The 13,693-nt window shown below is 38.8% G+C and overlaps 1 protein-coding gene across 2 annotated transcripts in view; it reads left to right on the plus strand.

Annotated features, from left to right (window-relative positions):
• Positions 1-13,693, plus strand: part of LOC105227241 (chitin deacetylase 1) — a 148,116-nt gene that overhangs the window by 86,365 nt on the left and 48,058 nt on the right. For both annotated transcript variants that reach the window (XM_029550616.2, XM_011206482.4), the window contains exon 4: positions 4,838-4,965. In XM_029550616.2, the coding sequence (XP_029406476.1) occupies positions 4,838-4,965 (128 nt within the window). The remainder of the gene's footprint in view (positions 1-4,837; positions 4,966-13,693) is intronic.

A 13,693-nucleotide genomic window follows, 5' to 3' on the forward strand; every position in this document is an offset into this window, starting at 1 on the left:
CTTTCTGATTGCCAAAATCTCCCCGCTTCTACGGTACACAGCAATCACTTTCTATTTTGCAATCTCTATACAATCCACTTAACTGCTGAGGCACTATAAATTCAGGTGTTAACTACAACAACAAACACAACACAATGTATTTGAGTGTAAGTATGCGTTAGCAAAAGCATTGTAAGGATCAGTAACGTAACTAAAAGGACAACTGCTCTGACCTATAAACGCAAACGCCGATAGGTCATTTGTCTAAGAGTATTTGTCGATATTTATATGTATTTGCAAGTGTGTTTAACATATCAACAACACATGCGTTTAGCTAAACAACATTAGACTATGCCAAGCTGCTTCATATACACACATATATATGTATATGTAACAGCTGTTCACACACACACACACAAACCAAACACCAAGTGGCAATATTAACTCCTTCAACGTCTCCAGCAGCTTGCTGTAACGCGTGGAAGGGGAGGGTGGTGGTTCGCCGCCTGACTTGACGCTCATGCATAATTCAGCAAAGTGTTCCTTTCACTTAACGGAATGCCAATGCAATTTCACAATCACAATAACAATCGATGCATTGCAATTGCAAATTTGTTGCTGTTGTTATTGCTGTTATTGCAGTTGTTGTTCTCGATATCAATATCGAATTCGTTGAAAATGGAATTTGTAAGCCACTGAATGCGTTGGTAAGCAATTACTAGACACAAGAAACAATGGCAAAGTAATCCGAAATCAAATTTATATATACTAAAAGTAAAGTGTATAATATTCGGCAAAATGCATTAGAAATTTAAGTTGTGGCAATTAAAGGTTAGTTTTCAAACTTCCATAGACTTAGGGCACAAATTATTTTATTATTTATATGTACAATTTCTCGATTATTCAAATCAATGCTGGGGATGCTAACATCCCACGCAAACCTGTTGTTAGCGAAATATTATACAATATGGCCCACATAACGGCTGTTTATAAAGAAGTTGAGCGAATATATAAAATACACATAGGCTTGCTGATGAACTACTCAAGCCATATCTACTAGCTCTTATGCTTTTCAGCTTATAACTTGCATAGAAGTCAAAAATGAGCTGTAAAGTATGTTCATCTCTAGGAACATGCATTCTTATTGATACAGCGAGGTTACAATTTTTCTGAACTTGAAAGCAATATACACAATGTATTTACATTTATACTAAAAATACCTTCGGTGAAACATGAGACATAGCCGAAACTAGCATTGGCCTTTAGGAGGATATTTATCATCATTTTTAGAGGGTTTCTATCCACCAGAAGGGACCAGCGTTATAAGCTTTTCAAGTAAGCTACTGTACGAACCCCCTACTTTGCATAATCTCTCAAAACCAATTATGTAATGTGAAAGCACTTTCATTCTACGTCTTAGGACCAGTTCGTTTTCTAGATCTACTGTTAAATGTCTTTCAAATATACCAAACTGGAACAAACTTGACTTAAGTATGCCATTCGCATTAATTTGGATAAGTGATACATATTCCTAAATATTAACATTGTGACAAAAAAGTACCCGGAAATTGAAAGTAAAACTCAAATATTCATCGAAACACGCTTCGTAAGCACTTTTTGGAATGGCTTTCAGCTCCTTCCGCCAATTTTCTTTTATCTCTTCAATCGACTGAAAATGTATTCCATGGAACAACGCCTTAGAAAAAATCACACAGAGCCGAATCGTGTGTATTACAGAGGCTAATCGATGGTATTCTCTGCGTTTTGGCTCTAAATTCGGTCACAATCAATGGACTATAATCATGTAAAATTCATGAATTCTCACGCAAACGCCTCTATACAGCCAAATAGAACTCCTTATTAAGTAACCGTCCCTCCGGAATAAATTCATGATGCATCAAACCATGAATATCGAAAAAACAATGAGCATCTCTTGGGTTTTGAGCGGCTTTGGTGTGGTGTTTTTGGTTTCGGCTCGTTTTTTCTTGGCTTGTTTGCATGTCCTACTCATATAGCCCTGTCTCATCGGCAATTATAATGCTCTCGTTGAATGTGAGATCGGAACTCAAACGATTAAACATGTATGTAGGATGAGAAATAAGGGCAGTATGGCAACCACTGATCCAAATGTCAAAGAGTGGATGACATCTGTGGATTAGGTGGAAGATGTGGGCGGTGAGGCTAGCGTCCATCATAGCGTAAGATATATAATTCATTCCTGATTGTAACGGCGAGTGCGTTAGACGTTCGGCCCGCGAATATACATAAGTAACTCGTTTTTAATAAAGGAAGCGCCGCATGTTATCCGCCTCTCGTTGCCATTGCGAGCAAATCAAGCAAACCATTGTGAACGTGAAATTGTACAAACATTAAAAGTGTATTTATTAAATAAAAGTGAACTCTACATTTATTAAAGTTTAATTCTACATGTATACTCTTTATACCTGTTTACGGTACTTTTTTTAAAAAAAAGTTCAGCTTATGGGAACGAGTCGACCAAGAACGCTTTTCATACACAAAGTATTCACAAAAATCATTCGAATGGACTCGGGAGAGATGTCGAGCTCTCTTACCATCTCTCCAATACTACTTCAAGCACTATATTCTTAACTTCTTTAATATTTTCATCAGTTAAACAGCTCGAAGAAATGTACTTTAAAATTTTTAGAAAAACAAGCTTATAATAACCAACAGGTGCCACTGACAGTCATACCAGCCTAAAGAAACATGTCGAGCTATTTCAAGAAAGCCATTACCAAAATCATGTTGAGCAATATATCACTGATATTTGACAATTCCTGAGAAACTAAATTTTGAATAATTTCGGTTTTGAATTTGAAATACACTTAAGAATACTTTCGTATCAAGTTTGCCACGAAGTTTTTAACACCCAAAATGGAACATCTTCTTCTTCTTAATTGGCGTAGACACCGCTTATGCGATTATAGCCGAGTTAACAACCGCACGCCAGTCGTTTCTTCTTTTCGCAACGTGGCGCTAATTGGAGATTCCAAGCGAAGCCAAGCGGTCCTTATCCACTTGTTCTTTCCAACGGAGTGGAGGTCTTCCCCTTCCTCTGCTTTCCCCGGCGGGTACTGCTTCGAATACTTTCAGAGGTGGAATGTTTTCATCCATTCGGATGACATGACCTAGCCATCGTGGCCGCTATTCCCTGAACAATGTCAATGTCATCGTATATTTCATACAGCTCATCGTTCCATCGACTGCGATATTCGGCATTGCCAATGCGCAAAGAATCATAAATCTTTCGCAGAACCTTTCTTTCGAAAACTCGCAACGTTGACTCATCCGTTGTTGTCATCGTCCAAGCCTCTGCACCATATAGCAAGACGGGAATTATGAGCGACTTATAGAGGTTGGTTTTTGTTTGTCGAGAGAGGACTTTACTTCTCAACTGCCTACTCAGTCCGAAGTAACGCCTTTTGGCAAGATGTATTCTGCGTTGGATTTCCAGGCTGACATTGTTGGTGGTGTTTACGCTGGTTCCAAGATAGACGAAATTAAGTCGAAATTAAGTCGCGAGTGCGACGACTGTTTGTTTGATGACAGGAGATATTTCTTCTTGCCCTCGTTCGCTACCAGACCCATTTCTTTTGCTTCCTTGTCCAGTCTGGAGAAAGCAGAACTAACGGCGCGGGTGTTGAGGCCGATGATATCAATATCATCATCATCATAGGAGGATGGAGTCATGTGTAGAAGTTCACGCAAGTGAGGAAAGCTCTTTGAATTCCATTCACTTGGGAGTGGCCAGAAACGATTCTTTTACATGTGACTCAAGCAGCTCACGACTTCCGGTCTTTGACCAAGTATCCTCTGGGTAGCCTAAGAACATCCGTTTGAAGGCGAGCTAAAGTGAGAAGGCGAAACATCCCCTGCATAGGGTTGTGCGCTGGGTTTGGGACCCTCCACGTAAAAAAACACCCCAGCGAATAGTTGTAACCAGCCTCGGATGAGAGACCCTCCTTTTTTGAAAATGAAACATCGGAGACCCTATAAGCGAATAGCCACTCAGCGGCTGCGCTGACTAGGTCATGTTGGCCGGATGGAAAATAAGACTCCAGCTTTGAAGGTTTTCGATTCAGCACCCGCTGTTGGAAACAAAGATGAAGACCTCCACTCCGTCGGAGAGATCAGGTGGAGAAGGGCCTCGCTTCACGTGGTATCTCGGATTGCCGTCTAATAGCGAAAAGAAGGGCCGACTGGCGCGCTGTTGCTAACTCGACTGTAACCGCGCAAGCGGTGTTTATGACAGCAAAGAAGAAAAAGAAATCTCACAGTTTTAGAGATATCGATTTGAAAATTTGCTTACGCCTTTTACCCCCAATTCTGGCAAATAAGTCGGAATTGCCGATATTGGCTTACTATAGCAATAAGCTGCCATTCAAACTGATCAATCAAAGTCAACTCCTTGTATAGAACATTTTTTATAATATTTCTCGAGATAAGTATCTTCACAAAATTTGGCATATATTGTTCCCCAAGGCAATGGTACAATCTCCGATGAAATTTTCTTGATCAGAACACTATCGCATATAGCTGCCATACAACCGACCGTTCTAAATCGATTGCTTGTATGGAAACCTTTGTACCATACCTGTGAGGGGCATTAGCTTCAGTACAACCTGAATTCTAATTATTTTTCTTGTTATGTACATACTTGTATTTAAGTGTGTCCACAATTTTCTTGTGTGTATTGAGTTATTGTTTAATTTCTGCTTTGCTTCCTGTTTGCGCTACAGTTAGTTAGTAGTCAATTTAATTTCTCCTTTATTTATTTGCACATTTGGTAACGCGGTTCAAACTAACACATATTTCGTTTTGTTCTACAATTTTGCAGCACCAACACCAGCAACAGATGCCCCGGCTGATATAGCGCAGCGTTGCAACACCGAAGAGTGTCAATTGCCATATTGCTTCTGCTCAAAGGATGGCACACAAATTCCGGGCGGTTTGGATGCGGAAAAGGTAAGTGCAAGCACCGAGCAAAAGAAACAAAGTTGCATAAATGCTAAGCGACTCTTAGCTTGGAAATAATAGTCAAATATACAGAAGTATGTATGCAGGTATTGGAGGAGCTGTGCAACATATGACAGCAACGTTAAGCGGCGCCAAGCGCTGCTCCACCGTATTGTTGCCATTTGCTAGCTAACGCTTGCAAACCGTATCATAAATGCATAAATAAGCAAGCTGGCATCACGGGAGCGCAAGTTGCCACTGTATCGTTTGATTTCCTGCAGCCAAATGCTGCAGCTCTACCATTTCACTTGTCGCTCTTAGCCAGGTTATTCCTGCTGTTTGGTTTATTGCAAATATTTGTTATATGAGAAATGGTGATATTTAACAAATCTAACGGAAATATAGCAGCAACCGTTGCATATTTCAATTCCGCCTTACTTAATCGATTTGGTTTCCCGTTTATTAGCGGGAGAAAAGATTAAAGGAAGCATGATAATAAGTTAGAGTTCATAAGGATTTAAGTATTTAATAATCAAAGAATTGTTTATTTATTGGACAAGAAATCAATAGCCTCCTTACAAGAAAGTGCTTAACTCAAATTGTCTTCTAATGAGATAGAGAATTATGGTCTTTTCGTCGGAAACTGCAAATATTCAACTATTTTGTAACAATGATCGCTTTTGAAAAAAGCTCTTCGAAGAAGAAAACAAAAAAAATAAATTCTGGAATATTCGAATGCGAATTGGGTTTTATCTCGGAGAGCAACACCAGAACCTATTCCACTTACTCGTAACAAATACATATTTCGTTACGCCATTTCCCGATTCAACATTAAACAGACTTCAAAGCTGGGTAATAAAAAACAAAACCTACTCACTATAAAATTAAAATTAAAGCTTGTTCCAGACTAGACCATAAAACTGCTCGCATAAGCAGAATGGTTTTTTTTATGTTTGCTTGAAGTCTGGTCTCCCTGTGTCAATCAGCGTTTGTTTGTCTATCGATTCTTCTTTTCCTTCTTTCCAATGGAGGGAAGGTCTTCCCCTTTCTCTGCTTCCCCCGGCGGTACTGAGTCGAATACTTTCAGAACTGGAGCGTGTTCATCTATTTATACAACATGATCTGGTCAGAGTAGCCGCTATTTTTTAATTCGCTGAACAATGTCAATGTCGTCGTATATCTCGTAGAGCTTATCGTTTCATCAACTGCCAATTCGCAAAAAACCATATATCTTCCGCAGAACCTTTCTCTCGAAAGCTTTTATCTCATCAGATGTTGTCATCGTCCAAGCCTGCACCATATGATGAGTGACTTGTAGCATTTGGTCTGTATTCGTCGAAAATGGAACTTAGTTCGCAAATGCCTACTCAGTCCCAAGTAGCATCTGTTGACAAGAAGTTGTTCTGCCTTAGATTTCGAGACGGTGTTTATGCTGGTTCCAAGATAGACGAAATTAGCTACAACATCGAAGTTGTAACTATCAACAGTGACTTAGAGAAAGAAATATTACATCTTGACCTCGTTTAAAACCAGACCCATAAGCTTCAAACCCTTATCCAATGAGGCCAATAACATCGATATAGTCTCATATGGTAGATTGTACTTTCTCTATCCAGGTCTGCAGCTCGAATTATTTTATACAGGAGTAGATTGAAGAAGTTGCACGGTAGGTAGTCACCTTTTCTGAAACCTCGTTTGGTATCAAAAGGCTTGGAGAGGACCTTCCTGATCTTGACGGAGCTTTATGTATTTTTCAACGTCAGCTTACGTATTAGTTTTGCGGGGATCTTTACCAAAATGAATAACGTACTTGCTTGAACTTCTTCGTTTACAATAAAATACCGACTACGGAATAATTTCAAAAGTTGCGTGAACTTTTTGGTGAGTCCACTTTTTCACCAACACACGTATTTGATTGGGCCAAAACCCTCAGTGAAATTTGTGAACTGTTCGATAAAATCGAAAATGTCAAAGAAAAACTGTTTAAAAGCATTTTGTTGGCATCAAAGGGAAAGCTGGATATCACAACATTTTTTATGGATCAACTCAAAATATTTTGGTTGATGTTTTGGGTATGTCAACCCTAGAATCGTAACAGAAGGCCTGAATCTTTTGCAAACGACATGGAGTAAAGGTCCTAAATTCATCAAACGCATCATTACCTCTAATGACACTTGGGGTTATGAATATGATGTGGATACTGTCAAAAAATCTATTCTTTCACGGTTCAAAATTGAACCGAAACCAGAAAAGCCGAAATTCGATGAAGGCACTTATATTAAAATGCCTCAATACAACAATGGCACCTACAACTGTACAAGTTGTTATATTGGTTCAAAAGGGTGATATGAGAAAATTGTGAATGGTGAAGAGGGGACTGATTCGCTGCTATTAATATTTAATGAACTCATAAATTATTATACAATATTAAAAGCAAGTGGTGAACCTCCGTGAGAGCTTTAAAAATTATAATATTTTCTAAGGAAGTTCAGATCACAAATGGATGAGCAGAAGACTGAGGTTAACTCAAGTCAAACTTTTCATGCGTTTTTTGACTACTATCTCTTTCCCTGTCATCTGACAGTATCTCTGTCCCTTTCATCTTTCTCGCTCACTCTGTCTCTTTGCTCTCGATCTCTTGTTTCCTACAAATTATAAATATTCAATTTTTCTGTAGTGGCTTTTAGGTGAAGGAGAGATGGTATTATTTGTATTATATAATGTCGGGTTTTCTACATTCAAAAAATTATTAATAATTTAATACTATTTCATTTTAATTAAAACTTAAAACTTTCAGATCTTAGTTACTGTCAAAAAGAAGTTTTTTTTCAAACATTCCAGTGTTAATCAATAAAATCCATTGCCGAGCAATAATCCCAGAATACAGATAAAGTATTTGTTTTTATTGCTTTGTGGCATTTATTTCCCACGCTAACCTTCATAAGAACTATAATTCTTCAGTCTTTATAGGTATGTATATACATACATACATTAGTACATATGCGTTGTGTGCTGGTCGTGAGGATAAATAGCTAGCAGCAATTGACAGCCAACAGTTAGATGGCAGGCAGAGGATTTATCGATGTACAAAATTAATCTCTTATTTGTGGTTAATTAAGTTATAATTAATAAGTTTCATAAGAAGCTTCTAGCAAAAACTATGATCCTAATGATAGCATAACTCACATACATATACAGCAATGGAGAGCGGCATTGGAATGTGTGAAAGTGAGTAGACACGTATGTACATGATTTGTGGGAGTACATGGCGTATGATTAATGCTCATATAAGTATACGGACGAACGGCGACAATATGACAAAGCGTTTGCGGATGTTATCGCCGGCATTACACATATACAGATGTACATACGCAGATATATGTTCATATGTATGTATGCATATGTATATATTGTGAGTGGTTATCATTCCATCATAATTATTGCGGCAGTAGAAGCGTAATCTTACCTCATTTTGCCAGCATACACTTATTTATGCATATTAGGGTGGTACTGAAGAAATTAAGTTAATAATTTTTGCGGTCACAGGGCTATCATTGATGACACGAAGACCAAAAATTATATATCAAATTTTGTTTGCTGTTTAGATTTGGGAAAGGCTTATTGCACGCTGAGTCTTAATTGAGATATTCCTATTCAAAAAAAAAACTAAAAAAATTAAATTATACCTAAAATCAATGTCATACTCATCAATATTATTCATAAATTAATTTTAGTCCTAAACAGGAAAATAATTTTTGGTCCTTTCACTAAATATCAAAGCTTGGTTACCGACCTTAATAACTTCGAATAGGAAGTAAAAATTATGTGTGATAAATATATCCTATCATGGCTTTATTTACTAGAAGATGCAAGATCCCGGTGGTACCACTGCCGCAAAAGGGAGACATCCTTCCTCCATCCATCATGAGAAAAAAAGCATCGATTACCTTATACTGCTGTAGAGGAGCCATTGGCAGAAGATGGGGCCTATCACCGAAAGTCAAGCCCTTTTTGTTCTACGGAGTTTTGTGTGGTGGAGAACTATAGAAAATACCACACTTGCAAGGAGGCTCGAGAGCGTTCAACGAGCGGCGCTCATCAGCAGTATGGCTGCGAAAGTTGCAATCAGACTCAGAGAATCTAGGTTCCTAAAAGAACACGAATCTGAACATTCGGAAATTCTCACACACTTTGACTTCATACCGGAGCACTAAGATCATAGAGTCGCCAAACCGAACTCTGGCGGCTCCTTCTCTGTTCATATGCCGACGAAGGAGTTGTGGGTGGTAAGAAGCCGTTGGAAGAGAACGACAGTGAGCTTTTCCGCGGATGGATTGAAGCTTGAGGGGAAGGTTGGCGGAGGGGATTACTGTCAAGAGCTCAGACTTCCTGACTATTACAGTTTTCCAAGCCGAGTGCACCTTTCTTCAGTAAAATAAACATCCACTAAGATAACAAAGCGGCGATACTAACCTTGGTCTCATGAACGATGCGTTCAGGGTTGGTCAAGGAGTGCCTAACTTCAATCAATAGCATCGAGTCTCTTTGTGATAAGACTGAGTATGAGTACTAGGCCCCAACGGAGTCGCAAGCAATTGTAAAGCTGACGAGCTAGAAAGGAAAGGCACTGTAGAACCACTAACAGTAGAATAGGAGCTCTCGTATCCTCTTACGTTTTACTACTAGATAGCTGAGCTTCGAGGGAACTTGGTAAACGCTGGACCACCATTGGTACTTCCGCTATCGCAAAAGTCTTTTGACACAAGATCGATCGTAGGAAATCTAGTGATCTTCCTCAGTAAGGTTAGTCTCTCCCTATTTGTGAGGCTTTTTACAGGTCATTGCCCTATTAGCATTCAAACTGTAAGGCTGGGAATTTTACCAGAAGAAGACAAGGTGGAAACAACTCAATACCTCTTCCTTGAATTTCCCGCGTTTGCGAGGTCAAGACTTAAACACTTTGGAGCGCATACTTTCAGACATCTCACCGAACTGGCGGGAATGGAAATTAAACGCCTGTGTGAATTTGTATTGGTTTCTAGGCGTTACCGAGCGTTTCACAAAGGACTACATAGCAGTCCACGTGCAATCTCTCTACATCAGCCATCTAACGTAACCTCCTCTTATATCTCTTTTAGCGGTTGGGAGATAGAAAATCTGCTTAAGAACCGCCCTGCTTCATATACTAACATATCTCAGGTAAATGTTTACAGCATACTTCTATGTCTATCATCGTGTTTTGTTGTTAGTTGTTGCCGGTTGTTTTGATTGCGGCTCTCGAATGCAGCTACTTGCTGCATTACACTTCGCTACACTTAATTATTTTTGGCGCAAAGTTTGCCAAAGTAGCGACGCTGCATCGTGCCGTGCGCAAGGAGTCGTGTGTACGCCGGCAAATTAAAATTCGAATATCAAGTTTCTGCTTTGCCAGCATAACAATTTCGGGTTCAAATTTTTTACGTGCTTTTGCCGTGGTAGTTATTAGCTGTGCTTAGAAGGAACCAGCTACTTAAAAACTCATTATTTAAATATGGCAAGACTTACGCGCATGATTCACTCAGCTGTAAAGCACTTTAAGTTTATTAAAATGGAGTCAGCTAGTAGTGAAAGGGTAAATATTTTTAACTGTTCGAAATTTCGAAAATGTTTTTGGTTCTTTGGGTTTTCTGCGTGTTCAAATGGGGGCATAGAATTATACATAAGCATGATTTTAGAAGGCGGTAACACGAGAACTATTTGAGATACCGACTTAACATTTTAGTATATTATTTCGAAAGCAATAAGCCATCGAACTATGGAAAACCTGCATTAATTGTAGAAACTAGAATCAAATAATGCACCTCCCTGCACCTAGAACCCCTAAAAACAAAAATCGATCTCATTAAATAGTAAAAATAGAACCAAAAAAATAAAATAACGCAGAGTTAAGGCACATTAGTACTACTACTTTCTTTAACGCACTCCACACCAAAATCAATCGCCACAAATAAAAGCATTAAGTCGCCTGAAATTGCAAACTCAGCTTCCTTGCATATTTTAATGCTGCAAATATACCAGCGCGCTGAGCTGAGCGCTCTATTATTCCGGCAACACACAAACCACTTTATTGCCACAACTACTAGACACCGCTTACAAGTTCAATCTGCAACCAGAGCTAAGCGGCAAACGGCGCGTACGCCGGCTGCAGCTGCGTACAAACATTTCCAATCGACCATTAAATATTGCAAGTTGGCGGTGCCACAAATGTGACGAACACGCGATGGTGTTGCAAGCGACGATTAATGACAGCGCTGTCTGACGGAGCAGCGCTGCAATTCACACCACATTTCTTTTTTTTTGCCATATTATGAATCGAGGTACTTGCCGTTTAGAAGCATCGCGTACTTCTTACGAATTTCCTTGCTTCACTCTGCATTTTTAGTGCTATTACTTTCCGCTTTCTTTAATTTTTTTTCCAATTTTTTTTTTGCAATTTTTTTTTGCAATTTTTTTCCAATTTTTTTCCATTTTTTCCATTTTTTTTTTTTGCATTTTTTTACATTATTTTTTCATTTTTTTCAATTTTTTTTTCTATTTTTTCCGATTTTTTCGGTTTGCACTTCCATTTGCGTTTAGGTTGACAGTTGCACGACGCTAAGTGCAACACAAATCTCTCACTCACCTCGCTCTCTTTGTACCTCTCCACCGCTTCGCGTGCTTTGTGCTACATAAACTCACGCATTTTCATAGCATACTTAGCGGCGCACAATCAACCAGCCAAGCCACCGAACACTTGCTCACCAATCGCGCTGATTATATGCTGATGGCGCGCTTTATTTGTCCTGAATTTTGCATAATATTGAATGGCATATTTCAATGCGCGCTTCCGCCACGAAAATAAATCACGCCCAAACAGAAGAAAGAAAAAAACAGAAGAGAGAAAAAATAAAAAAAAAAACGAAAAAACGACACCGACAAACAACTCATAAAAATAATGGATGTGTGAAATGAAAGCGAAACGAATGGCACGGCAGCGCTATGCGAAAGCCACAGGAAGCGCATAAAATCACCAATGGGTTATTTTTATTTGAGCGCCAGCGATTTTTCAACAAACTCTTATCATTATTATTACGTTTTATTTTCTTTTTGTATTTTTTTGCTATATTTATCGATTCTTTTTGTCATTTCACACAATTTGTGTGGCGCTCTTACTTTATGGTCAGCTGGTGTTTGCATTTATGCACCGTTATGCGCGCTGATTACGTTCGTGAAGGAGGCGAACTACTCGTTGGAAATCGTAGTAATCGCCGCAGCTGCGTTACGCTCACCGCAAATTGTGGATTTTAAGTGTCGTTGAATACCCGATAAGCGATTTATGAGCGTTGGCGTCATGCAAAAATATGTTGATGACAAGTGTTTAATGTTGTTTGCATACCTCTTAGCGTTGAATGAGAAATATGTATGTAATTTGTGTTTTGAAGTGTGAGTTTATTGGCGTGGTATTAGTTGGGTCTTTAAGCAGCGTTTAATAGTTATCTCTTTATTATGGCATTGCGGCACGAATAGTTAATCTTGGTTAAAAAATAGTTAGTTATTTAGGTTAGTGCTGGGAAAAAAGTGTTGGAAATCGCTTTTGATGCAAAAATTTTTAGATCGATAGAAAGCTATGTAGTTCAACAAATGGAATTTTAGTTATATTACGAGTTAGTTTTGACTTCACTATGCGAGTTAAATTATATGATTCCAAAGGGTTGTAATATATTCAGCTAGAAGTGAATGCGCCACAGTCATTTACAGATAAATCCAATAATATCTACTATCATTTGAAAGAACATTAACTCTTTCAAATGTTGGCCATGGCTACGCCTTAGATGGTCCATCCATTGAGTCTAATTTTAGATCACTCATTCAAGCATTTCGACTGGTACCTGACGAATGGTACGCGTGTTGATTTTCCACAAAGCCAGTATCGAAGTGATATAGTCCGCATAGATTTTAGACTATACACATCCCCCAGAAAAAAAGTTTAACGGTGTAATATCACACAATCTTGGTGGCTAATCGACCGACCAAAAACGTGATATTATCTGCTCACCGAAGTGTTTTCTCAATAAATCCATTGATTGATGCGATCTGTGGTAAGTGGCGGCTTCTTGTTGAAACTAAATGTTACCGAGATCATAAGCTTCAATTTCAAGCATTAAATTGTCAGTTATCATGGCGCGATGATTCATATGGAAATCAGGATACTTCTCTTCCTAAATGCGACAATTTTTCTTGCTTACGTACCCATTGAACCAGAAATGGGCCTCATCTCTGAACAAAATTTGACTTGTAATTTTCGGTTCTTCTTGAAATTTTTCAAGAGCGCGTAAAGGGAAGTGATGTCGCATGACAAGCTCGAGCGGTTTTAGTTCTTGCACAAGATGTATTTTGTACGCTTTGAATTAAGATCTCGACTTGAAATGCGCCAAGATGTTCCAGACGTTCCACACGTCAGTCTGAGTAGCTGCGAACGGCGCCGAATCGACTCTCATAGATTCTATCCTTACCTGGTTGGTCAGGCCTCAGATACGCTTCATAAGCTTAAAATTGTCGTATTGGATTAATTTCTCATCACCAGTCACAGCTCGATTCAAAAAGGACTGCTTTTATAGCGTTCAATCAGCATTTCTGACAACGTACTTTCAACATCCGTTGGCTTCAACTCATACAGCACCTAATTTACCTGCTTTCAAATATATTCGAATGCTTTTAT

Source organism: Bactrocera dorsalis, chromosome 4 (assembly GCF_023373825.1).
Source record: "Bactrocera dorsalis isolate Fly_Bdor chromosome 4, ASM2337382v1, whole genome shotgun sequence".
NCBI classification, from domain to species: Eukaryota; Metazoa; Arthropoda; class Insecta; order Diptera; family Tephritidae; genus Bactrocera; species Bactrocera dorsalis.